The sequence below is a fragment of the Salarias fasciatus genome, chromosome 2 (genome assembly GCF_902148845.1).
Source record: "Salarias fasciatus chromosome 2, fSalaFa1.1, whole genome shotgun sequence".
Classification (NCBI taxonomy): domain Eukaryota; kingdom Metazoa; phylum Chordata; class Actinopteri; order Blenniiformes; family Blenniidae; genus Salarias; species Salarias fasciatus.
This window is the reverse complement of record NC_043746.1, coordinates 19,387,746-19,415,202: the sequence shown is the minus strand read 5'-3', so window position 1 is coordinate 19,415,202 and position 27,457 is coordinate 19,387,746. Positions and strand designations below refer to the sequence as shown.

Sequence of the window (27,457 nt, the reverse complement as noted above, 5' to 3'; positions counted from 1 at the left end):
CGGCCTGATGCTATCTCTACAATATCATCAGCACAATTTTACACGACCTCCTAAGTGAGTGATAAATGCACACAACTAAACACAGTACCTGCTCTTTTTGGGTCACTTAATTTGTATTGGGGTGGCTTTTTTTTTTTTCTCTCTTAATTTTTTTTGGGAGGGGGAATGGGTGGGTGTTATAAGGCATTCTTGATTCAGATGCAAATGGGACAGTTATCTGCAGCCAGGACCTGATGAATAATGGGATGTACAAAACGCTGGGCCCTGCATAAGGAAATGAAAGAGTGCCTCTTTTCTGCTCCACTGATTTCATTATAGACACTATTATTGGCTTAGAATGGCAACATCTATTATCTGGAGTCAGAATGTGACCATTTTTTGATGCAGACAGTCTTTTACCACTGTCAACTCTCATCAAGTACAGCTGCCCCAGATAGGGCAACAGGCAAAATGTGTAGACTGTACGCCTTCAGGCGGTGGTCAGATATAGGAACGGCTAATGTCTCTGTAGCCTTGAGATGGAGCTCTGCCCTCATGACGGTCACTCGTCTTCCCAACCTTCCTTTTCCTCATCTGCAATATCTCCCTGTCGTCTTCATTATAATGTATCGAAATAGATAGATAGATAGATAGATAGATAGATAGATAGACAGACAGATACCTTCATTGTAAATGTGTTGGTGAACACTTTGATTCTCTCTTGAAAGCCGAGCAATAATGACAATATACAATGTGTCATTCTCCTCAGCGTTCAATACATGTATCCGCTTTGAAGTGCAGTGTTGTATCTGCCAGACTGAATTGCCCTTAAATTGCCTGTAATACCATTGCACACAAAAAGTGAAAAGTAGATCATTTGGAGTGGAGGATCTAAGAAAAGAGGAGAGCCTGCGACAAAGGGCAGAGGGGGAAGAAAGAAGGCAGGAGGATTGGCTGTGAATAAGACTCTGACAATGTGATAACACCGTGACTAACCTCCCGGGATGTGTAATGTGTTTCTTTACTTTAACTAATGCCGCCCTTTGACTTTTTCATTGAATTATTACATTTTTTTTGTCATGTTTCCACTTTGGAGCTTTTCTAAAGAGAGTAACTACAATATTTCTGTGCCCTTTGTTCAGCCTTTTAGTGCCCAATACCATGCTTCAGCTCCACTTGAAGTCACTGAAGGTTATATTGGTGGTGAGACAAACTTTATACACATTCATAGGAGCTTGTGGTTGAGGCACTCATAACAATATAGTCAAAGTTGTTGTAGATAATGTAGTACCCATCTGTAAACATAAAACAGTGAAGCCTAAAAAGGAACTAAGTTGTGTTTTTACATTACTTCTTACACTAACAATTTCCATTGTGCTTCTCATTCAGTTTGAAGATGCTCCAAGTGTGCTCTCCATATAATTTTTCCTCACATCAGTGCAGTCACAGTAAATGCTAGCACTATGAAAATCTTAGTCTGGGCATTGGCCTGAGGATTTCTAAGCACCTTTGTTTCAGATAAGAGACAAAAGGTACATCTTGGATAGTCTTAACCATCCTGCATCCTAAATGACTGTCTTGCTGCCACAAAAGCATGTGATTACAATGCACCTCCAGTCTAATCCCTAAATTACCCCACCACGATTGCTATCTGCCTTGCAAAAAGTGTGTAAGCTGGCGAGGTGGCAAAGGAATAGAATGGATAACAATATCTTTGCCAACCACTGCATAGGACAGACACTTTTATCGGCGGGTCCCTGCATGTTGGGAAGTTAAGCAAATCGGTTCTGCTTTCTGTGAAGCGCAGTGTACTTTAGGTACCTTATAAAAGGGTTTATGATGCCTCTCGCCAAGCGGGCAGAAACACTCTTTTCTTCACAAAAATATCTGGCTTTGGTTAGATTATGTCTGTTTCTATTCCGGTGCTCGGCGTGTTGGGGCTCAATTTGCCAGGCCCTTCACCTCTCAGAGCTTAGCCCTAATCTGCATTTAACAGAGGCCTGGAGCAGACAGGGACGATTGTCACATTGTTATGTACTCTAAGGCATTTTATTTTGTTATTTGTTTAAATGTGTTTGACTCCGTTTGATTATTTAATCCAGACAGGAGACTTTAGTGACTTTAGCTAATTTTAGTGTCTTCTAATTTTCCCATGTAAATTGTGTTGTGTTGCATGCAGAATTGGTTTGATCTGTGAAGAAATAGTCGGATAAAGAAAGGGTACATAATGCAGTTAAAGAACACAAGATGGTGATTTAAATCGCAGCAGAAACTCACTCATAATTGTGTCCCTGCGTCTTTAAATGTTGAATGTTATAGCTAAATCCTTTTTTTGGTGCAGTCCACTCCTGCTCACTTCCACTTTCATTTACCATCATATTCAGGGATCCTTCAGGCACCTTCTTCTACACACACACACACACACACGCACACACACACTCGCACACACACACACGCACAAACACACACACACACCCCATCCGCTTTCCTCTGGCCCTGTATGTAGCCCAAGTGATTGGATGAATAAGTTGTGCCATCCCATATGGTGGGCTGTCCTGCTGGATCTGATCACAGTGGTGAATGGAGCCCATGAGTCACCACCGGTTTGTTCTGCCGCACTTGCCACGGTCTGCTGTCGCAAACCTCCCTCAGTCCCTCCGTCCATCCTGCCAGCCAACAGACGCCGTGCCTTTTAAACTCTCTCGCCCTGTCGTTCACTGTCTCTCTCTTTCTCATGCGCATCATAGCTGCAGCCCCTCACATGCGCCCTCCTTCATCCTTCATCCTCCTCCTTCCTCCTCCTCCTCCTCTCTCTTCCTCTGTCACACTCTCTTCCCTCTTCTTCTCTCTACCTTCCCAGATGAGATGAAGTCTGTCCCCTGTTCTTTGACAGTCGCTGTGTTCCCCAAGCTCTGCACTTGTTTCACAGTCAGTGCCAACATCATTGTCATTTATAAACATTTTATGCCCGCTCTGTAGGGTAATGGCTAATTTCTCCCACCACACGGCTCTTCATTAAAAGTTGATTTTCCGTCAAAATGTATCCCGATCAAATTAGGTGCAGCTACTTGGACAACTTTGGTTTTACGTCAGAATGTTTCCGAGTTGCACACTGATGCAGTCCTTGCTGTATTTATATTCAGCGAAGATGCTCACATATTTGTTTGAAAGGACCTAGTTTAATTTAAGCAAACATGACCCTGTTAAAGAAGAAGCAAGAGATTTCACCTTATAAGAAAATAATGGATGACATTGAGGGGATGATTTTCAAAACACATAATGGAGTTCCCTCGACCAACTTCATTATTTTCCTGGATCGGGACACCTAGGAGGTTATTACTGTGACTAATGTTATGCCACTGCCACTTATCAAAGAACATAATGCAGTCTGATAGCATCATCAGCGTTAGTGCTGCTCACAAAGACTCAGCTGAATTGGCCATTGATGAGGGCAACACCAGAACCCTGAACTTCCAGACAAGTTTAACAAGTTGGACAGCGATTCACACACTTAGATGTGACTCTTACTTTAGTTTGTTTGCCTCAAGGTCTCCACTGCAAATCCCTATGTCTTTCTGTTATATCAGACATGAATGTCACAACACCAGAAACCTGTGTTTCTGCACACCTGCACTTTCCACCACAAATTCAGGCTATCCTCCCGTGCCTGTATCCCCATCGAAACACGTTTATTGTCAGACTCCTGCGTCAAGTCATTACCGAAGTGTCAGGACTCGTACCACCCCTAAACTGCCTTCTTGTGTGTGTGTGTGTGTGTGTGTGTGTGTGTGTGTGTGTGTGTGTGTGTGTGTGTGTGTGTGTGTGTGTGTGTGTTTTCTGCAAATATAGAGAGGTAACTAAAAACAGACTGCATCTGGTGTAAATGATAGAGAACCACTTGAAAGGCTTTCTCTTGGATTTGTTAGTTTTGGAGCTTGGACTGCAATGATTAAGCTACAGTAGATCAGTGATCTCAATGCTTTACTGTCCCTTGTGTCATTCAACAGAGGGATGGGGGTGGTGTGTGTGATGCATATCCAACTGTTTCATTGCACCAGTCAGTCTTGCAAGAGCACTACAAAAATTAGCTGCTTATTGTAATAGTGTTCACTACCATTCACCAATAATGTTAAAAAAAAAAATCGTGGTTTTAAATTTCTTCTTTCCCTGAATACCTTCTGCCCTCACTTCTCTTCAACACAGCAGTCTCAAGTTTTCTTGCCTTTATTTATGTTCCCTTCTTCAGTATTATTTTTCTGAAAAGAAAAATCAATACACTCACTTTCTCAGCCATGAGAAGCAGCTGGGCAAGTGAACATTTACAATAAATCTGGAGTGGTATCATTTTGTTCTTTTTTTTTTTTTTTTCAAAGTTAGTAAAAGTGTGGCCAAATGCTCGTCTTGTAATTATCTTCTTTTTTTTTATTGAAACTAATAGGTAACGTCTGATCTGGTGCCAGTGTTAGCAGTGTCTGGAATTACTGATCTCTGAGATACTGGCTGCCTTGACTGTCATTAGCACAAGCATTAGATAGATTGGTGAAGGAAGGATGCTGAGGTCCTGGCAGGAGACCGGCTGAGTGTTCCTCAGGCTGGCAGGGTCACTCAGAAAGTGTTGCACGCTGCTGCCACACACACACATAAGTGTGATAAGTTGTTTATCTGTCTTGGTTTAGCTTTTGTTGTGGTAGGAATTAATCATTCAAGGTACTGGCATCATAGGCGAAATCTTCATAAAGTATGAGAGTGTGTTTGTGCAGGAGAGAGGAAGGGGGCAGTGAGAGAGGGAGGGAGGTCGAAGTTGTTAGTGCAAAATCTTGCCTTGGGCACCAAATGCCAGCCCTCGGGGCAGTGACCAGTCTAGTAAGACGGCTGCCACTTCTGTTAAGTAACTCAACCATTCATGGAGGAAGAATGACCGGCGCTTCCTGTCGTCTCCCGTTACACGAACATACACTTGGCAGAAATGTGACCTGCGCCTTTCACATTACTTCGTTAGCAAAAGGTGAGGGAGCCGCTAATTGACGCTGAGCTCCATGCAGAACGGCACAGATGACATTTCACTGGAGCAGAGCGGAGTTATGAGTGATGACTTTAAATAGGTGTGTGAGCCTCGGTGACAAAGTGAGAACGATAAAATAAGGCACGGTTCCGTGTTTAGTCGATTACAGGGTGGATATGGGAGTGAGCCTGCACAAATCCACACAGAGCTACATGAAAAACAGAGGTTGGAGTGGAGAGAGTTCACCTTGCCAATAATGTGGCATTTTCCACCAACAATAACACCGGCTTAATTCAGCTCCGCAGAGCATCTGGTGCAAATTAGACATAGTTGCTCTTTAGGATCATTGCATGAACGATAGGCCTGCTATTTTTATCCTCTGCGATAGATCATTATTTCCTTTACGTGAATGGGTTTCACTTTTACACTGAAAGTCATCGACAGGAATAGCCAATACAGGAAAAGGTGTTTGGTCACACTTGCGTACAGGTACATGCACCTGACTGTGTTTGTGTCCATATCAGCGTCAGGATGTACCTGTGCGTGTGTGTGTGTGTGTGCACATGGTACCTGGGTGTGTGTCGTCCGGGGCCACCGAGGAGGAGCATGTTAACCAGCGGAGCAGCCGGTCCACCAGATGTTGCAATTCCCGCTAGGCTTGTCACAAGTAGACCTTTACTTCCCTCCCTGCAGTACACACAGTTACACACACACCACATTCTCTCAGCAGACTATACATAGTCACACACAGAGCACCACAGAATGGAAAGCATCCTCGTGCTGTTCCAATTTGCATATATACACAACGAGGTCCTTCAATGCGATGAAAAACCTGTAAACCAACCTCGCTTTTACGATAAGGCCTTTTATTCCACAGCGTTTCACATATTGTCCTTGACTAATTTAAAACATTTCTGAACAACACTTAAGTTTGCATTATGAATTTGTTTGATCGAGTATTCTTAAAGTCAAGTGTTTTTCACATCGTGACACGGCATGTGAGGCACGCGTAGTCTCAACCAGCAGTGTTTCTATATGTGGCTTTGCATAGACAGCACCGCTTTTGGCAATCAGTGAAATTCCTTAATGCCTATGGTTTATTTTGTCCCTTCTTCCTGGCACGGCGAACTCGTTCTCATCTTCATATACCATGGTTGGGTGACTTTCATGGTGCCATGATCCTAGGTGGAGGATGTGGCCATTTGGAAATGTCATGAGAAAGGTCGAGACCATCATCCCAGCCCAGTTCAACAGGCTGATTTATGAGGTTCTAGCAAATGAAATATGGTGCGGGGCTCATGGAACAAGCAGGTCCCTATAGGCACCCCAAAGGTCACCTAACTTAATTTCAATTAGGCCCAGGGGAGGCCAGGTAAATATGTCACTGGTGAAAAGATTGCAGGGGAAATGGATTTACTTGTAAGGACATTGTGTTTATGGGGATTAAGATAAGGCTTATCATCTGGGAAGGGTGGCAACGTTAGTCTTGTATTGATTGAAGAGTTTAGAAAAGACATGCCAAATAAAATAATCATTTTCATCCCAACAGTCACACAAGTGCTGTGTATTGTTTATTTCGTACAGTGGGAGAAAAATGCAAGCCTCAGTGCTTCCTCTGCTCCCTATCAATCATGCTGAATTGTGCCGGCATTGAATCCCATCAATTATTGCCTTCTTGTTTGACACACGCAACACAAATTCTGATTAGCCAACAATTCTCTGGAAATAGCAGCATTGTAAAGAACAAACTTCTTGACATTTTTAATATATAAGTAAAAGTTTACCACCAAACCGCGCTCCCCTCATTCCACCTCCTCACCGCCACATACGTGTCAGAAGCACCCCCACACAATGCACTTCAAAATGAGTCACAAATTGCCAGCAAATGATTTCCTGCTTGGGGAAAATAACATGGTCCCCACTCTGCCTTTGATTTAGGCCTTTTTTTCTCCTTCCTTTTTTGTTTACCCATGCTGTCTGGCAGCCGCTCTGCTGGAATCCCTATTGATAGCTGTCTGACGGGAGGGGGGCTGGGTGGTTAAGCAGCCTATAGGGGGTAGCGTGGTGTGCCGTTTGTGGTTCTACATCACACAGATGCTTTGCAATGTATGGCTTTTTATGTATGTCATAATGTTTGGCTGTTTTATTATTTTTTTTTTTTTTTTGTCTTGCTTAAGCTATCATGCTCAGTCTGATTTAAAGCATGATGGCAGATGCTCTCTAAATCTCCCTCCATACCAGTGAGTTATCAGGTGCATATGTGTGTGTGCGTCTTTGCCGGGTGGTTGGGTGCAGGTCTGTTTGTGTGCCTTGCGAGGGTGATGTGGCATGGAGGTCACTTCTGTCAGATCCGATGTCCAGGCCCATGCTGTGATGTGAAGGGCACTGTCAAGAGACAACCACAAGGCAGCACAGGTACAGCTGCCCCCGGTGCTCTTTTTCCTCCGCGGCACAAACACACACACACTGACGGGGAGACGCATCCAAACACGTCCACGCTTCCAGTAAAGTGACACACGGCGGTGGGAAAGCCCCCCAAGGGTGAAAGCTCCGGGATTGTACGTTCCCTTCAAAACAAGCCCAGCCACCTACTTGTTGGCTGTCTGCTTGCTTGTGACGGGCCAAAATAAGCCTCATTTGAATGGAAAGATGAGACAGTACGGCTGACTCCGCAGCTTCGCCGAGAGGGTGGAGACATGTACGCAACATTTTCAGCCTGACGCTGAACTTTAAAAAGGGGAAGATGGAAAAAAAGAAATAAACAATCATCTGTGAGTGAATAAGTTTGGACGAGAATATTAAAGATTTAAACAGCATTTTCAAATAGTTGACCTTTTCAAAGTCCAGGTGTGTTAGCAAGGCTTGAAAATCAGCCAGAAAAGGTTGATGTTGTAAAACCAATATTACAGAAAATTCACATTGTCCCCTTGTGTGCTTGGAATAATAAAACACTGAATAAACACAAGTTTGTTTTACACAGTTTAAATGGCTTCAGAGTGTTTCAGTACACAGACAGCACCAGAATCCAGTCACACCTTATAATGAACATGACTAGAAAGTCAAGATATCCACAATAGCATCAGTCTTAAGCGGTCATTTAAGGAGTCTCTTTTTCACCTCGCATGAAAATTACACTTCTGTTTTATATTTCATAGTCTCTAGGAATTAATTATATACTTGAATGTTCTTGCTTAAGTGTGTGAGTCAGTTCAGAGCGATAAAGGAGTCATCGGTAAAAGCAGCTGTTATATTTAATACAGGCACGGCCATAGCAGACCCTTAAAGGGGTGATGTGTGTTTGACAGGATGTGTGTAAATGAATCTTGCGGAGATTTTTACAGCTCAGACGTGATAAAAGTTTCTGTGGCCTCGTTTACACAATGTGTTCCAGGGAAAACTTTCATCGCAGTTTGAGTGCGTATCAACAGTAATGCATGTTGATCAGGTGGATTCCTGAGTGTTTGTGTAGGTCACTCATTTAAAAGTAACCATGCAACGATCATACGTATCGCATACAGAAACATTTATCGAATACTGAATGGGCCAATACGTCTTTCATTTTTGCCCTTGGTATCATCAGAAACACAGGATGAAATCGAAACATGGCGTAAACACTATATAGTTTCCAGTGTTTCTGACCTTTCTGTGTAGAGCGGTTTTATTAAAAACTTTACTGAAAAGGAAAAGCAAAAAAAAACACAGTTTTCATTCAGTCTTTGTTGTGTCGCGGTTCTTCACATCTGAACCACAGGAGCCGAGCCAGGAAACCTTAAGTGCGCAGGGTTAAGACTGGAGGAATGATTGTCTGTCGTGACTGCAGTGGGTGTGTGTGTGTACAAATCTATTCCTTTTCTTCACGTCTCTGTCAGTCTCTTTCTGCGGCTGTTCTCTGGCTGTACCCCTCCAGTGTACACTATGTCCACACTGCGGGAGAGCAGCTCTGAAACTTTAATGCTAATTGATCCCAGTGAAGAAGTGTGGACACAGGTGTGTTGCCGCAGGCCTTGGCTGTGACACGGATGCCAGGGGATTCTGGGTAACCAAGGGGCTTATAGGGCCAGAGCAGAAAGTGCCACTAGCCAGGACACTAGTGACCCAGTTCCTTTTTAATCAGAGCAGGTTTGGTGTGCACCGTTTGTGTGTGTATATGTGCACACACTCCATTCAGACACAGAAAAGGTAAAATGGACTTCTTCAGCCAGAAAGTCCCAGAAAGTAAAAGGCCCAAGGAAGTGAATCTTGAAAATTAATTCGGAGCACTTATATCCACAACGAAACTTTGAAGCTAAAATATATTGAGAAGTGCTCTAATGAAATTGAAAGCAACTCTTTTTTGTTTGAGACGTAATTTTGCTAACTTGAACCTCACAGCTTGACGATTTCCTTTCAACCAAATGGAAAAAAATGACAATCGAGAGTTTTTGAAAAAGGTTTAGCTTGTGTGTCTGAATAGGCCCGCACGAGGAAATCTTTGAGAACATACAGTATCATGTTCTAGCTTCCCATCATTCTCAGTTTTGAGTGGCACACTATGTGTTTCTTTTTTTTTTTTTTTTTTTCTTTTTTGAACAAGTATGATAATTGTGAGCCTTTGAGCCACAGGAAAACCCACATCTAAATCAGACTCAAGCTGCTGTGTAAGTTTGCAGTCTTGATTGTGTGGGTGTGGGTGGGCGGCTGCATGTCTCAGCTCTCGTGTGTGTTGGTCTGGATGGAAAAGGAGACTTGGTGCTGCCAAGACGCAGGTGTGTGGATTAGGTGTGATCCCTTCTCATATTCTCAGTAGTATATCTTATTTGATGGCTTTCCTGCCATGTAAATCTCATCAAAAACTAGCTAACAATAGCGCCACGTTGACAGACGCCCAAGCATCTGGCGAGCCACCACTCTGAATGTTCAAACTGCTGTGAACAACCTGTCTCCAGAAAGGGAAGAATAACTAAGAAAGTAACTCAAGGAGTTTGTGTGTGCTAGCGTGAGTGTTTGTGCTTTTTTGTGTGTGTGTGTGTGTGTGTGTGTGTGTGTGTACATAAAAGAGATGAGAAAGAAAGAAGGAGGGAGCAGGGGGAGGATAGTGCATGTTGATAGCCTCATAAATCATGAAGGAGATAGCGCTGTATCTTAACCAGTGTTGGGCCAGGTGAAGGCATGATGATGATCTGAGCGCATCTCTGCTGCTCCCGTTCCAGCCTCCTCTGACTTTGTTCCTTCACTCTGCTCCGAGATAGAGAAAGACGGGAAGAAGGAGCGAGGGAGAGAGGAGAGAAATAACTTTGGCCGGTACAGGGCCCCATTAAAGTGTGATGAGTGGCCTCAGTGAGGGGCTCTGTGTACAGCACTTTATTCAGGAACGATCACTTATTTATAGGTGTTGGAATTGTGTTGTTTGCTTGTTTTATTGAAAACCTTGTGGGTAAAGTGGCGGCAGGCCGCCTGGCATGTGAGCGCCACATCTCTGGAGGGCATCCCTGCAGAAAAATCTTCCTCCTTGATGAATAAGTGAAAGGGACAGATGAATTTTTCATCCACACAGAATCCATTGTCGTTTGAGATGTCTGGTCTGTGGGTGTGTGTGTGCTCAACCTGCAGCCGTGTCGTTTGATGCCGGCACACAAAGATACATTATCACATAATGTATATTCACACACACACACACAGCCACTCGCGTGTCTTTCAAGTAAGCACACTGTAGTGCTCTAATAGTGTTGAACAATAATGAAAGTGTTGCTTTCTGAGCCATTTGCTGCAAAACTGTGTTCATGTGTGCGCCTGTGATGTGATTTTAATTGCCAATAAAGATCTGTCTGTCGATCTAGATGTAGTTCAGAGACATTTCAAAAAATTTACTTTTTGCATAAAGCTTCTTAACATAGGCAAATCTACAAACATATTTTGAAATGTACACACATTATGATGCTTCATTCACAATTCTGCAGACCAAACAATGAGAAAATGTGACCTTCAAGTTGTTTCTCAGTCAAGTACTGCGATTTTTGAAAATTTACAATATGATAAGATATTTAACTTCAAAGAGTGCATGCTACTGCTTGTTCTTCAGGCACCTCGTCTATATGTTCTGCGTCTATCACCTCTATTTTAAGTCTTGTACACAGAAACCCTCGCTGACAGCAGCACAGGCGATGCACAAGCAAAAACATGAAGGTAGCAAAGTGTAGCCCATCACAGGAAGAGTTGTGGTGTTTTGTGTACATGAGGGAGCATCTCTCAGTATGAATGATTTATATTAAAAAAGAAAGTGAAAAGTCCTTCTGGAAGAACACCCCACCCCGCGCCTCCCCCCATGCGAACAGACGGGAGCATCTTCACATGGCCAAATGGGTCTGATGGCGATCGCATGGAGGAAAGAGCAAGGCTGCTCGCTCGCAAAGCCTTCTGTGATCTCAAGCGCTACTCTCACAGTGCGCTGGGACACATCAAAAAGGAGATTAATAAATAAATAACATGCAACACCATGTTTTATTAACTTGGGTGAGGCATCAGTGGTGAGGAGTCCTAGAGAATCCTGAGATTGGATTGCAGCTCAGATTGTTACTAGAAAATTTAGTAGCTGGCTCACCAGTTGCAGATTTTATTTTACTTTCTTCTGGAATAAATCAGACTCACATCTGTGGAGAGAGCTGTGTAAATACCTTAAAGAAATCAGCAGAGACAGTTGGGCAGGAATAGAGTATGGGTGCATGAAAGAAAAGATTTCAATGCAGAAATGTTTGAAGTTTGTTCTTATACAGTGTGATACAAAAAGGCCTGAGCAGATAGAAGGTTTTGCCGTCTTCATAATATGACACCGAGCAAAAATGTGTGATTAAATAGTGGGAAATATAAACATATGTCGACTTTAAAAATAACAAAACTTCACTTTCCAACAAACCTGAATACAATAAAATATGTCATCATGAAGATCTGCACTGGGTACGACGTTATGTGAATTATTGTTTCTCTATTGATTCTCTGGGGTAAATATGTTTTCCTGCTTTTGACCCGTCGTGTTCCTAGTTAACCCGAACAATACACACAGTGGGCTTTAATGCAGTGCTGGCTGCATTTCAACAGTCAACACATGAAACATGCAGGATTCCTTTCTTTTCTTTTCTTTCTTTCTTTCTTTCTTTCTTTACATCGGTTCATGAATCCATTAATAATGTGTCAGATTTTTTTTTTTTTTTCCCATTACTGCACTGTCCTACCAGCTGATGACGCTCCGCGGTGTGTTTTCTCATGTGATTAGAGAGCTACCTGCTGTGTCTTGGTCGAAAAACTGTGGTTACTTCAATCACCTCCTATGAGCTTTTGACAAACATTCACCACTATTCCTAGATATAGAGCTTTAGCTAGACTTTTTTTTTTCTGTTTACTGCGAGGGAGTTGTACTGCTTTCCTTAGCATGGCACAAACAGATGTTTGTTTCCATAAGCCCCTTCTTGGAGTGAGTGCAGGATGTTTTTATAGCCTGGCTTGTTTTATGAGTATTAATACTGTCAGCATGATGCTGAGATTCCACTTGTCAGGTATTATCTCCAGATCGAAAATGGATTTATGTGTGCGTGCATGGCGCGCGCTCGCTGGCTGGCTGGCTGGCTGGCTTGCCCGCGCGCCCGTGTGCTGCCAAACTTATTTGTGTTTCTGAGACTTTGTGTGAGAATTATGCACCTGCGAGTGTTTGTGTGTCATCTTGAGCGCACTGTGAAGGTGTCATTGCGAAGCCTAGACCCTGTAAGCTGTCAGGCAGTGAGAGATGCTGCACCTCTAAAGGGCATGCTTTCTAGGCCTTTCCTGTCTATTATAAGCCCTGCAACACTCATCAATGCTGTTGCAGTGCACCCCCATGTCCCTCAAGCAGCCACGGAGAGAAGCCACCTTTCTAACTAGGAGAGAGCCCTTGCCTCTAAACTCCGCATACCCTTGTCTTCTATTTTGACATGATAAACGTAAGCAGCAGTAATGAGGCGTCGGGTTGTCAGGGCATCCATTTTGTTTTGCTCAAAACCAGATCGAGGGAAGGAATTCTCTCCTTTCTCCATTTTGAGACACAAAATCCCGGTTTGCTCCAAAAGCTCCTGCTCCGTACCCGTTTGCTTCTTTTTGTTGGCGTCTCGCTGGTTAATATCAAACCTCGCGTCGGGACTGAGTTTCACAGGAAATCCCACGTTTCACGGAGCGAAGCGATGGCTGCACTGGAGCCGGTGCGAGCGGTGCGGCGAGGATCGACTGCCGCGAGGCTAGCCAAAGATTGAGATGTGTCACTATCTCGCCATCTGTAGCAGTCACGCCTGGTGTCGTCAGAAACAGATCGCCTTGATACCAGCCACATCAAATCTCCAGTTTGCCAGGCAAATAGAATAAAACAATCTATCGATCTTGCCCCACCTCCGTGTGTATCAACACAATCCATCTGTGTTTATCAGCCTATCTGGCTTCCTATCTTTTGTTGTCTGCAGGCGGGCGTTCTTTTCTTCTCCCCTCTTTTATTTTCTTCCTTCCTCCTCCCACATTTGTTTTGTGATCCATCAGCCTATTTACCTTATCATGCTGCCAAACCATCCATTTACGCTCCCATCTGTCTGTCAAACTATATCTTAGCTTCCATTTGTCTAACTATCTCTCTGTCTACTCATTCACCTGTCAATCACGCGGCTCGCCTTGGCTGCCGCCGGTTCCAGCTGCTCGTCTGGCTGACGCCGTCTCTGACCTCGCCTGCTCAGAGGACCGTCGGATGAAGTAATTACATTCTTATCACTTCATCTGAAGTTTCATGGCGTATCACATACAGTATCGCGTAATTGTAGTCAAAGAGCCGTGTCAGTTTCAAAGCATTAAATAAAATATCTGAAGAGGTGACATTAATTGTTCAGAGGGGAGCACTGGCGTGTCTTCACTGTTGTGTGTGAGATTTGTTTTAGCTGAGATGTGAAATATTGAAGTTTGGAAAGTCTCTCTCCACCGAGTGCATCCAGCATGTTCAGAGCAGACTGTTATCTTTGATCTACATAGCCGCCTGCGCAGAATCCAAATGGAAGCAGGTCACTGCCTCGGCTCCGTCCAGCGCAGATCAAGCCTCGGTGGAGCAAGCCAGGCACTGATGTCCATGCAGTCGGGGGGTTTGGCCTCCCGCAGAGGCCCAATCAGTCTTATAGGATCACTGACTGGCCCCCCCGAGGCCCCAGAGTGCCTTGGCCTGATGGATTACTCTGTCTCCTGGCTCCCGCCTATGAAACCCGGGCCTTTGCTACAGGCCCCATCTGTGCTCTCCATGGCTCCTGCATGCCTTGTGGCCATAATCTTGGACTGCTGGTGAAGCACCGAATCAGAGGCGTCTGTCCAGTGTGCATATTTTGACACTCCGAGGCGCCCCTCATGCAGAAAGTCTACTCGAGTAAATTAAGGACTTAATTAGACCTGCGACAAGGGGTCTATGACGATACGCAGATATTCTGATAACTACATTTTAGGACTATTTTTAATGGATATTTTTTGAAACATAAGGGAAAAAAAGAAAGTCTTTTAACAAAATAATTTAATTATTATAAAAGAATAATGTTGGAATCATTAAATCTGACGTTATTGTTTTGAAGAAGTTGATGCTAAAGTCTGCACCAGCATACCAGGCGCTCCACACCCCAGCCAAAGCAAAGAGGCAATGTCAAAGTTTAAAGTAAATTCAAACCGTTGCAAACAGGTGTGCAGCGCTTAGCGGTGTCAGAGATTTGCTCTCAAGGATATTTGTTTTCTTTCATGGTTATACTTGCATTGAAGCCTGCCTCCTGAAACTTGACTGCTGAGAGGACAATCATGAATGGGAGAGTTGCCTCAGGCACTGATCGATCGCAAAAGTGTTTTCATATAACTGTTCATTTGGGCTGTGTGTGCCTCCGCCGCATCCCAGAAAGCCGTGAGGCATTGTTCCGTGACTGAGGAATCAAGTCCAGCAGAGAGATTTTAGGGAAATTTCTGAACCTGAGGGGCCCGATGAGGAATCCATGCCACACCAAGTTTGTCAGGCTTGTTGTTTTCGATCAGAAACTAACAAATGTTAGCCAAGCTTCAAGCACAACCATGGATCTTTTTTTGGGGGGGCGATTACCACACACACAGTCTCTCAGAGCCTTAAGTGCATGTAGCGCGTACAGGTTTTACGTGCACAGAAACACACAAAAAGAGCCTTTCTTTGTCTCTCTTGCTGTTTTGTTGCAGACATGTCAAACATTCTCCACTCAGTCAGAAAAGTAGCAGTTTGAATCTGTCTCTTAAAAAATAAATAAATAAATAAAAGCTTTCATATACAAACTTGTGCAGGGATGTTTGGCTTGGAGACATTACTTTCCCGACCGTGCACCTTTCACAAGTTTTAGTGCTTTAAAGAAAATGCTCCTTCTAAATTAAGATAAACGCAATTTAATTCTCAATTTGAAGGAGGCAAACAACAGCCAGAGGTGAAAATGCAGTGGGATTTTTCTCTATATAAGGTATAAAAAAACTTTTTCAATTTATTCTAATCCTATTTATAAAGTGCAAACAACAATACAGGCAAACTGTAGTGCTGAAACAATACGCGTCCTTGCATTTCATTGAAATCAGAAGCAGAATATAATTTATTGCCACGATTTAAAAACAAAGAGATAATCTTTAGTAGCTCGTGTAGCCAGCTGAAGAACAAAAGGATGAAGAATTAGCATAAATAATAGTGCACAAAATGAGAGGAATGGGATATTATTGCAGATCAAGAAACTGCCTTTTAAGAGTCTGTTTCTTCTTCCTTCTCCAGCAGAAGCTGGGTTAGTTCACTTCTAATGCGGCTGCCGCTCTTTCATATTCTCCCAGCTCTCCCTCCTCGCTGCAAGTCCTTCCTGTTCTCCCGCATACAGACACACACAGGTCTCCTCTAACCTCATCTAAAGTGTGAAAGATATTTGAACTGAAAACTACACAAATATAGTCTTCAAGATGCTGTATTTTCTTGTGCATGTGTTCGTGTTTTTTGTAGTATATTTAAGAGTGAACAGTCAAACAAAGCATATCTGACCATAAAGACGGCGAAGCTATTGCCTCTGGGACAAACTCTGAGCTTTGAAGGTGAACAGCTCAGACGCCGTCTGGCCTTGAAGCGAGTCCAGGTAGGCATAGCTTGGAGAGGCCACCGAGGGAAATAAAGGCTCTTTTCACTATCTGGGTCGGTCACCAGTCAGCACTGCCACGCATGCACACCGCAGTGCCCACAGAGATAGAGTGGTGATAGAGGAATGGAAAGATTAACCGCGTCCCGGCGCTGTCAAAACCAATTGCATGTGTTATGACCGCCCCGCTCTCTGCGAACCTCTCCTCGTTACCGTTTATCTCAACAGGCTGTCAGTTAAACTCACTTTGCCTCTGAAATCTGTATACAAACTGTTAAGCAGGGCCGCACGCCGGTGTGTACGCCAGCCATATCTGAACGCCGTGAGACGCAGTGTCCTCTGCAAAATTGAAATTCAGCGGTGAAGTTTGGATTGTTGCTTTTGCTTCCTGGGCATTTAGAAATCGCAAGTGGCTCGCTCTTTGCGGCAAACATCGGAGGTAAATTCTGTAATAGGAGGGGGATTAAAAAGAGAAAAGCAGGACGGCGCGAGAGAAAACAAATTGAAAATGTGAAACAAGGAAAAGAGCGTGCATGCGTGTGTGTGTACTGTGTGTGCGTGTGGAGTGTGTGTACAAGGCAGGAAGAAACAGAAAGTGGGAGAATTTCAGTATCTTGCCTCAGCGTGTTTATCCAGGCCTGTCTCAGGCATTTCCCTCTGTCATGCCATTGTGATCGCCTCTGCCTGCTATGGCATGCTGAGAAAACACACCAAAACACATCGAGCACCGGATTGCAGCCCCCTCGCTCTCAGATCCCCTGACATTTGTTCAGCCCCCCTTCATTTATGTGACGCTCCCCTTCGAAACATCTCTGGTCTTGAGGTTATTCACACTCAAGTTTGACTCTAAGCACATTTAAGCATGACAGTATTGTTTAATTTGAGGCGAGCCGGTGATAACGCGCCGTGCTCCGACTGGAAGGACACACATTTGTGCTCTCATACGCTTGGCACGTTTGATATCGAAGGAAAAGTGATGTGGAAATCAATAAATATGAATATTTGTGCATGAATGATTGCACATTTCTAAAGAATTACACAGAAGCAATTGCCCAAATGTGAACACGTTATCACTGGTATCCTTTCCTTAAAAAAAAAAAAAAAAAAAAAAAGGAAAACAACTGTGTTTGTATTTGCATCAATGTAACATTCATGATATTTTAACACACTGTCTGCACTGATGACAAAACCAGAGTTTCTATGAACAACATTTTACTGTGAATTGAAACATTGTGAAATGTCAATTCAAAAGGTTTTCTTTTTGTGTTGTTGTTGTTGTTGTTTTTGTTTTCTTTGTTTATTCAGTCCCTTTCTGTGCTTTGAGAAACTCAGCAACACCTTACAATTTGTTGTGAGTGGCTTCCAGAGGCACTTTGACCTTTGCCGACTTCAGTCTACGATGAAAAGTGTTTTTATTGAAACAGTAGCAGAAAAAAAAAGTTTTAGGTAGAAAAGAAAAATCTGAGGGAAACCGTTTCAAATCACTCCGATTTTTGGCAAAAAAAAAAATAAAGGTATTGTTTTTCATGACAAAAAACAAAGCAGTGAAAAATCAAGTATTTTTATTTGGTTAATCTGATACTGTGGATTATTTTTTTGTACGTTTCAGCAGATCGGGTCTAATCTGTGAGTGTCGTGGAACATCACAAACTAAAAAAACAGCTCTCTGACACTTTCTTTCTCTGACCTGCCGCCATTTTTTTTTCTCCTCACCTCGCCTCGATTGTTCTCACCTTTTCCTCAGCCGCGCTGTGTTTTCCTCCCCGGCTCCTTGTTTGGGGTGATTACTCTTACCGCTGAACGAGGGGCTGTGTTTGCCACGACTGTAGTTTTGCGATACCCGGCCCATAACTTTCAGCGGGAAGAAATAGCTTCTCTCCCTCTGCATCCCATTTATACGCCCTATCTGGTTTCCGTGTAGGGAGTTCCATTACTCTGTAGCTCGGAGGCTGGTTGAGGGGGAGGGCGCGGGAGGGCGCAGCGAGGTGGGGGGGGGAGGGAGATGAAAAGGGGTGATAGGAGGTTGCGGCTGCTCTTGCCTCTTGTGCTGCGAATGCTTTTTTCCAGTCGGCGGAGACGCAAACATTACATGTTGATGTGCGGCGCGCAGAGATTTAATCACCTCCATTATGTTTTTGCTCATCAAACTATGAATTGCGGAGACAGTGTCGCTCCTCTCTTCACAGTTTAGGCTCAAACAAAGGCATGTGAGACACATCATGTCATTGCTCACTCACTCATCACAATAGACAGCCGATGCCGCATTTAGAAAGATATATCCGACAAAAGCGGCCTTGTGATTCACCCTGTTTGCCTTCTGCTTCCATGCATCTTGACCTTGTTATTGTGACCTTGATGAATACGAGTGCCATGCTGAAACATTGCACCAAAGTCAAAATCGCTAACTAAGTGATATTTACCCAGCTCAACATACCCTCTCCAGAAGACTTCCACCTAATACTGCCCAGTGAGAGGTAATCCCTCAAAGTATCCCTTGCTGAAAGCACTTGATAAATGACTGACAGCCTCTTTTTTTCTTTTTTTTTTTGCACATCATAAAATCCCATCATGATGTAATTCCCTGCAATTAGCCAGAGATGACAGTAACATGCAAGTCATTACGATGTGTAATCTCTGAAGGACTTTTTCTAACATATATCACAACATAAAAATGACATCTCAGAGGAGGCCCTGCAAACATCCAGAAGCAGGTTGGAGTTGGCTGCACCGGCTTAAGGCCTCGGATTTAGCTGTTTAGTAATCTTGGCGTCCTCTCCTCCTCCTATTACCCTTGTCTTATTCGGAGCCTCTCCCTTGTGGCAGGGATCATCATGATATGCACGCAAGGATTTGCCTCTGTGTGTTGGAAACAGAGAAGCAGTGTGTGTGTGTGTGTGTGTGTGTGTGTGTGTGTGTGTGTGTGTGTGTGTGTGTGTGTGTGTGTGTGTGTGTGTGTGTGTGTGTGTGTGTGTGTGTGTGTGTGTGTGTGTGTGTGTGTGTGCGTGCGTGTGTGTGTGTGAGAGAGATTTCTTCAAAGCAATGTGCTGAGCCATTTCTCCATGAGACGCTTTACTACTTAAGGAACAATGTATTTCTCTGTGTGTAACAGAGAAAGAGACAGTGTGCATTTGTGCGTGTGTGTTGGTGACTTCCTCTTCCAGCCGCCCTCCCCAACCCGAAACCCTCGGTGCATTTAGCAACATTTTGAGAAACAGTGCCAGCCAGCATTTAATTAAGTTCTGGTATGCCGACATCTCCCCGCTGTAACATGGAATACCTGCTCTGCTTTTGTCAATTTCTTCTCCCGCTCTCATGCTGCTCTGTGTCGCTCCTACTGTAACTCGGAAAGATGTCGCCTTTGGGAGAAGCAGGTAAAGAAGCCATCAAAACCAATGCGAGTAGAAAGAGTCTCAATCAGTGAACCCCCCCCCCCCCAACAAAAAAAAAAAAAAAACGTGGAGTGTTCCTTTTGTGCAGATCTTTTTCTTCTTCTCCCCAGTCTCACTTTTGTTTCCCCCTCTGTACACGTGCGTGCGTGCGTGCTAGATCCTTCCAATTCAGCGGAGGCTAGTAGTAATGTTCCCCTCCCAGTAGAAATGGCGGCTGTTTGTTCAATTGTTGTGATAGATTGATGCGGGGCGGGAAAAGATGGGCTTTTATGCACCTGAAGACAGGAACAGAAAAGTCTTTATGAGAAGCCAATAGCTCTCCATTCAAGGTTCCTCTGATGGGAGATGCATTTTGCTGGAAGTTTTTCTGCCTCCTTGCAAAGTCTTTGGCGAAAGCTTTCCAATATATTCAGGCAGTAAGGGGAGACACAAACACTCCCAAAAGGACACTTTTCATTTGTTATTCCACAAGAAAGGCTGCCTGCTATATGGCAGTGTTCCTGTAGGGCTTTCTACAAGTGGCCACACTGCGAGTCTCCATTGTTTTCCGTTTGCTGCAGCGTACAAAGGGCCTGCCTCAGTTTGCGCCTATTAAGTGCACAGTTCTCATATCAGTATCAACATACGAGGGTTAAGAATAGGTTGGACTGACGTCCTGGGTGTCGGCAGGAAACACTCAATCAAAGCACTCAGGCTTCATTATACTCTGAGAGAGATGGCGTTTGACAGTGAGAATCCCGCATGTCACTCATGATGTTGCGGTCACGTGTTGTGCAGCCTGTACTCAAGCCAACAGTAGCTGTGATTTTGATTGATCTGTTTGTTGACTGTTCTAGTTTTATATATATATATATATATATATATATATATATATATATATATATATATATATTTTTTTTTTTTTTTTTTTTTTTTTTTTTTTTTTTCCTGACTTGACTCCTGGTTCATATGTGGTCCCGGTTTTGTATGGTCTCCTTTGATCCTTCCCTCCATCTATTTTTCCATTCTTCTTGTAGTAATAAACGTAGCTCAAGAAGCCCGCCATGGCAGACAGAGCGCTTGTGCTCTCCCTGCCCTGTTTTTCATGCTCCTCTTATAAACTGGGGGTTAAAGGCCACCGCTTCTGCAGAAATCAGGTTACAGCAATTGGGCTTGCAAATGATTGGCAGGGACTGACTGCGGATGAGCTGCTTTTATTTCTTTATTTTCCTTTTAAACTGCCCCCGTTTCTCTCTGCCTGTGTTGTGCACTGTGCTTGTTTCTGAAAGGGCTGCAGGTTGTGTGAGTCGTGCCTGCAGAGTGAAGCGCGACCTGTGGACAGAGAAATGAGTGCATGGATAAGTAGTTGTGATGTGTGTGTGTGTGTGTGTGTGGACACGCTGCCAGAACATGTTAGTTCTAATGATCGCCTACTGTATATGAACATATGTCGGACCGAAAGAAGCGGAGACTGCAGAACCTTTATCGATTCTTCTTAAACATCTCGATCTGTCTTCCTTTTTGGGTCCTTCTGTTCCTCCCGTCCCTCTCACTCCCTCCCTCTCTCCTCCTGTGCACCATCTGCATGATGCTTTGTGTCCAATCTGAAGGAGCGCTCTCTGTTCTCCGCCGTGAATGTGCGAGTCTGTGTGACTATCTTATGTGTGCACATGTTTGTGTATGAGTTCCCAGCCATCATAGTCACTCTCAGCTCATTACCTGACATGATGGATGGAGTGAGTGCCATTAAACAACGCCCAGCCTGAGACGCCTGGCACCCTACAGCTGGCACTGAGTAATGGGCACACTGGCGGCGGAGCGCCTGGAAATACCAGGGAGTCCTGTGTGGGTGTGCCTGCAGTCATCTCCATGGCTGCGCTTCCTGGGTCTGTCCGGCCCCACCTGCCACCTGGCTGCCCGGAAACCCCACGCCACTGGCGGTTCTGGGCAGAAGTGGTTGGACGGGATGGGATTTAGTGTTTGCAAGATTCTGTCATTGAACCCGCAAGAAAGAACTTCAAGGATGAAGTGAAGCATCAAACATTTCAATGTATTGTTTGTATTTAATTCTGTTGGCGGTCCATATGAAGGCTTCCTTTGGCCTCCCAGAGCTGTGCCGTAAACTCCCAGGATCATCTGAATCATGTGGCTTTGTTCAGAAAGTCTCTGCAGCTGTGCAACAACTGATGCATTTAACATTACCTGTGAGGCTCCACTATCTCTGCAAACAAGCCATAATTTCCTGTTATTGTTATCTTAACAATGAAAGCACCCCGCTGGTTCACAGTAGAAGGCTTTTAACAAAAGAGGCAGCCGATCATAAACAATATTAAGCTTCAAGTATCGCTTTATTTTGTTGGACCACGTTGAGAATTCTGATTTGATTTGGAACTGTTTTGGAAAGGGAGCTTTTCATTTCAGAATAGAAATTCAATGTATCATCCAGCCCTGCTCAATTAATTCTGCGTCTTCAGCCACCAAGACTGTCGCTTCGACACATGCTCTGTCGATTGAAACTGCTCAGCAAAAGATGTTTTCAACTTATTGCAAACTATAAGCCATACTGTCAGGGTGAGGATGTGAAAACATACATAATGCAGCGGCTACAGGAGACGTTTTGTGGACATTTCACTATATTTTGCATAAAATATTCTCATTAAGATTGAATTTATGTTGAGATTATAGTAATTTTCATGATGATTGAAAAAATATAGACATTTTTATTATGTATATTCTCTACCACAGCAGAAAAACTTAGAAATTTCAATTTAAAGGTTATTTTGATGCTATTTTACCAGTCCGGTCCACTCAGGATGAAGCTGGGCTGTATGTGGCCCCTCAACTAAAGAGTGTTTGACATTTCTGTTTTAAAAAATGAGTTCAACAAGTTTACTGTAGCTCAAAAAAGCAACAACCTTCAAATCTGTTTTGCACAGCAACACACCGAGTTTATTCATTTTTTTTTTTTTTTCTTTGAGGTATTAGCAGCTCCACCAAGGCTGATGCAAAAGCGTATACATCCTTCTCTATCGGTCTTAATATCCATCAGCCACTGTTTTCATTTCTAGTGGTTTGTTTGTGGCCCTGCATGTGTGCATTTACCTTGTCCACTGTGCATATGCTGCATCTGATGTGAGAACAGTGGAGAGGCTCTTGAGCAGAAGCCTGGATCAGGAGCTGAATGGAGTTACTATGACACTAGACACAAGCACCTCCACTCCAGCAGTTTCTTCTGTTTCTCCAGCCTCCCCTGCTGCTCTGCTCTCAATCAGCCTGGATTTGCTTCATGTTGTTTTTCCTCTCCCCTTTGTCTCTCTCCTCCGTCTCCTTTAGTCTCTCTATACAGTCTTTCATTTGGTTGAGCTCCTGCGCCTGTATGGATCAATGTAACAACACTTTTTCGGCCTTGTTCTTTCCCAGTCTCCACGCCGTTGTTTCTGATTCTTTGTTGTTTCTTTCTTTTTATTTATTTTATTTTCTCCCTCTCTCCTTAAACAGACAACCGGCGCGCGGTGCTGGAAAGGTCTCGCTCACGCCACAACGCAAATCACCAAGCTCGATGATCAGCCGCGCCTACCACAGGACGCTAGATAAGTGCCAAAGAGGCCTGCGAGGAGGAGACCAGGAGGACGTCTGAAGGAGGGAGCGACCACTTTCGTCACTGTGGTGCACACACACACGCTCAAAAAGGACTCACACAAACACACACTCATGCAGGACCAAGTACTGAAAAAGACGCAGCAGAGAAGTGAAGAATCCGACTTTTTTAATTTTCATCCTCTTCACCTTACATATTTATTCAATAATTTCTCATCACTTTGAATGTTTGTGTCCTCCCTCCCGAGTTTGATTGAAAAAAAAAAAGCATATTTTATGCCCAGTGCTTTTTGAAAATGAAAAAAAAAAGAAATTCATTGTTTGAAAATCCATTTTAATTTTTTCAAGTCCAAACCTTCTGCTTTAATCATTTTATAATCACAACGCTACATTTCACAAACAGTTTTGCCAGAAAACATCACGGCGAATTGAAGGCATTCTGCCTGAGGGGACGAGCGGAGCGTTCGCCGTCCATTCACTCGTTCATCTGTCCTTCGAGCGGCGGACGGGGCACCGACCTGCCGACGACGAGTCGCCGTTTCTTTACGCCATTCACGTCAATATCCCTCACTTCAACCAACATCAAGACAATTCCCAGCGCCAAATCTGAAAAAGAAGCCCCCATGAATCATGTCATCACGTACCCCCCCCCATCTGCGCCAGTATGTCAGCGCATGTGACTCACCGATCTCCAAACTGTAATCTCCCTTTTTTGACAAGATGCATTTTATTTTTAGTTGTGTAATATCTAGCCGGACCCTCAGGGCGCTGATCTCTGTCCCAAGGTCGCCTTCGCTGTTAACATGAGAGACTGACACATTTTTAAATGCATATAACAGCCTGCAGGAACCAACAGGAACTCTCCGACCTCTGCCGCGGTCACACACGGCTTCTCGGCGCACGGCGTTTGATCAGGCAGAGGTAGTCCTACACCTCTCTTATTAATCTGTTTTAATCTGTGTGGCTTTTTTTAAAAAAAATGTACAGACTCTAATAAAAGACACTGGGTTATTAATCTGCCTGGAGACCAGTGGTTAGGAGTTTGCTCCTTTGTGAATTCCCACTGCAGATTTTCAATTGATTTTTTTTTTTTCCCCTTTGGGTTCTTAAATGCTTAATAAAAAAAAAAAAAAGCCTTTGTAAGAAAATCAGAAACTCAACAAAGGGACATGTTTCACTACTTTTTAAATCTTTAATTAATTTAATTGAATCAATACAGAGCTATTATTTCACGTGGTTAAAACTGAGATATTAACAAGTGTAATTTATGTCGTCAACTTTCTTTTATTTATAAATGTAAAGCCCTTTAGGGAACAAAAAAAAAGACATTCATAATCTCCTGGAGGAATCATGGCTCAAAGACTAAAGGGTTTAAAACAAACAAACTGATTAAAAAAAGACTAAGTTTCTTGTCGAGAACTGTGGAGCCACAACAAACAACTTCTCCCACCTGGAGGCGGATGGACTGATGCTTGGTGTTTGCTGGTTTCTCCACCGTCGCTGCGGTTTCACGTGAACTATTTATTCATGTATTCATGCTCGGGGGCGGCTCTGCCCCCCTAAACTGTAAGCAGATGCGACTAAAAACAGCCACTGAATCCACACGGAGACTTGGCACGCCCGGAAAACTCCGCAGAGTGTCCCGACAATGCCCCGCATTTCCCCGGCGCTAATGGCAGAAGTGACCCTTCTACCGTAACACGAGTCGCTCTCCAAACACCATAACTCTGCTCCGGGCTCCTGTGTGTGTGTGTGTGTGTGTGTGCGTATGTGCGTCTGTGTTTGGATTGGGCGGATTGTGCGCGCGCCATGCCAGCGCAGTAATCGGAACAGGAACCCGGGCAAAATAGGATTCAGTGTGCTTGACTCCCGGGCTGAATAGACGGAGATTTTTCATTTAAACAATCTGCCAGCGCTGCTTGTGATGAGTCTGTTTCATGATGCCTCCTCTTCCCAGCCCGCACGCTTCTAAAAATGCAATTTTACACATCATCTCGGCTCAAGGTGCACCCACAATGCTCCGAGAAGTCGGCATATTTAGGAAGACAATAATTCTCCTCTGAGTGCGAGGCTGGAGCAGCCGCACAGAGGAAGCATAGCGAATGAGTTTTTCTGCATAAGGGATTCTGCACTGATAGGAGTTTTAAGGGCGTGTTGTAACAGCAGAGATAGAGATGTGCCGTCTGAGGCAGTGATTTCCTCTTTCTAATTGCTGCTGCACCACAACTGTTTCAAACACTGAGAACAACCACTTCTGTTATTATTGTAGTTTCCGCACCACTACCTGCCAGGCTATGTGGTGTATTTTTGCCCCAGGAAAAGCGTTTCTTTAAATAATGTGACAAATATTTTTTTTTTCTTTCAATTAATTAAAACAATGGCAGTTTTCTTTCATGTGTGCCAACTTTTTTTTTTCTTGGATTGTTTTTTCCAGTTCTCAGATTTTTCTGCAAAATTACAAAAAGGATTGTAAAAAGATTAAAAGAGGGAAAAAAAAAACTTTTTAAAAAGTTTTATTTCAGCCATTGTTTGATAAACTTTGTTCCCACTTAAGAACTGCTGTCATTCAAAGTAGGAAGCTTGATGTGATAGTGACGTGGTATTTCTTATCTAAAAAGCTCTTCCATCTTTTGTAGGATGGAGTTTATTTGAAGTTCTAGACGATAAACTTTTGTAACGTTGCCATCGTAGAAGTTGACGATTCTCCCTGAGAACAGCCTCTCTGACGTTAAACCCATGCGACACGAGGCTGAAAAGGCCAAAATGAATCAGCTGTTGGATTCAGCATGAAAAATGGAAGAAAAAAAAAAAAAAAAGAATTTAACCGAAACTTCTACAATGACAACATTCCTCCTCATCCCTGTACATGGTTGTCGTGTTTCTCTCCCATTCCATTTTTTAGGATAATCTGAGCTAAGTGTGTTTTTGTAGAGAAAGTAGTGAGAGCTTCCAGGTTGGAGGAACCTGAAGCGGCCCATCATGTTAGTATTTAAAAAAAAAAAAGAAGAAGAAATAAACAGCTCATCCTCCTTGTCATGTTTTCTGCTTGTGACTAACAAACCTCGGCCGGCGATGCTGATGGTGATTGTAAAAGCGAGGAGGCAGGGGTATGAGAGGCTTCCTCCGGTTCTGCTGGCTCCCTTTCAAAGTCAAGGTTTGCAGCGATACTCGTCTGACTGTGCACTTTACCTCACCAGGCTACTCTGCTCAGGCAGAGAGAGAGAGAGAGAGATTTAGGATTCATAAATACAACATTGCCACTAACAGAGTGAACTATTTGCAAAGTATTTTCTTTTAGTAAATAGTTCCCAGCTGCCACATATCCAGTTCTCTCCCGCTTTGTTAGCGCTCGCTATTGATCTGCGCGGCCCGATCGCGGCTGAATCAACAAACTGTTGACAAACCCTGCCCGGCCACGATGTGTAAGCTGCCATATCCCTGCCTGCCCTCTCTGTTGTCATCCAGTATGTTTTATTGTCTTAAGAAACATTTATATTTGTTACAAGTTTATTTGTATCCTTAGAAACATTAAAAAAAAAAAAAAAAAGCAAAATGGTTATGCACACTGTCCTTCCATAGACTATGTAATGGAATATGATACTAAATAATAACCACTTTGTTATATAAACTGATTTCTGAACAACATTTTGTGTGTTTTTGTGTCTTTTTTTGAAGTCTTCACCTTTTGTTTTGTGAAATGCTGCAGTTTGAAATTACATCCTCACCTGACTTTATGGCAGTGCGGCGGATTCCTGCGCCGTGCTGACTTGTGGACAGGGATTACGGAGAGCTCTTGGTGTTAGCACATGATGAATGAGACAGCTCCTACCTATAAAAGCAACATATTTGGACCTTGGTGTCCCCACTGCTTTATCTTGTGCGGTGTCAAAGGCAAAGTGATAATACTGTCATGTCCAACAGCAGCTTAGGGAAATTACTGCAGAGTCAGAAAATACATTTCCACAAAAATTGTTCTTTTTTTAATCATTTTCAGACCTTAAAATCTCCCCAGTGATTTTTTTTTTTTTTTCTTTTTCTGTGTGAGAGGACAGCGGGAAGCCGCACAGGAATTCAATAATTTGTTTATTATCCGATGCTAAAGGATTGAATATGAGAACTGAAGCAATGTTTTCTGTGGAATTCATCATCTTTTGGAGACGGTTTAAAATCAACACTAATTTCAGATTTTGGGAAGGTGGGAAAACGAAGCTGTCCTGTTCCTCCCTGTGTGGCTGTTTGATTCCCAGCTGCGCAGAGATGCTCCTGTCCCGGCCCCTTAGCGTTATTCCCCCACCACCATCGCCGCCGCCGCCGCCACCAACTCAGATCCAATGGCGTGCGCTCCCTGCATGTGCCATGTCCCACTTCCCGCCGCATCATAA

At 43.6% G+C, this 27,457-nt stretch overlaps 1 protein-coding gene across 5 annotated transcripts in view; it reads left to right on the top strand.

The window, feature by feature from the left end:
- Positions 1 to 26,698, top strand: part of diaph2 (diaphanous-related formin 2) — a 372,939-nt gene extending 346,241 nt beyond the window's left edge. For all 5 annotated transcript variants that reach the window (XM_030103500.1, XM_030103494.1, XM_030103505.1 and 2 more), the window contains one exon: positions 22,977 to 26,698. In XM_030103500.1, coding sequence (XP_029959360.1) covers positions 22,977 to 23,041 — 65 coding nt within the window. In that variant the 3' untranslated portion in view covers positions 23,042 to 26,698. The remainder of the gene's footprint in view (positions 1 to 22,976) is intronic.
- Positions 26,699 to 27,457: the final 759 nt, after the last annotated feature.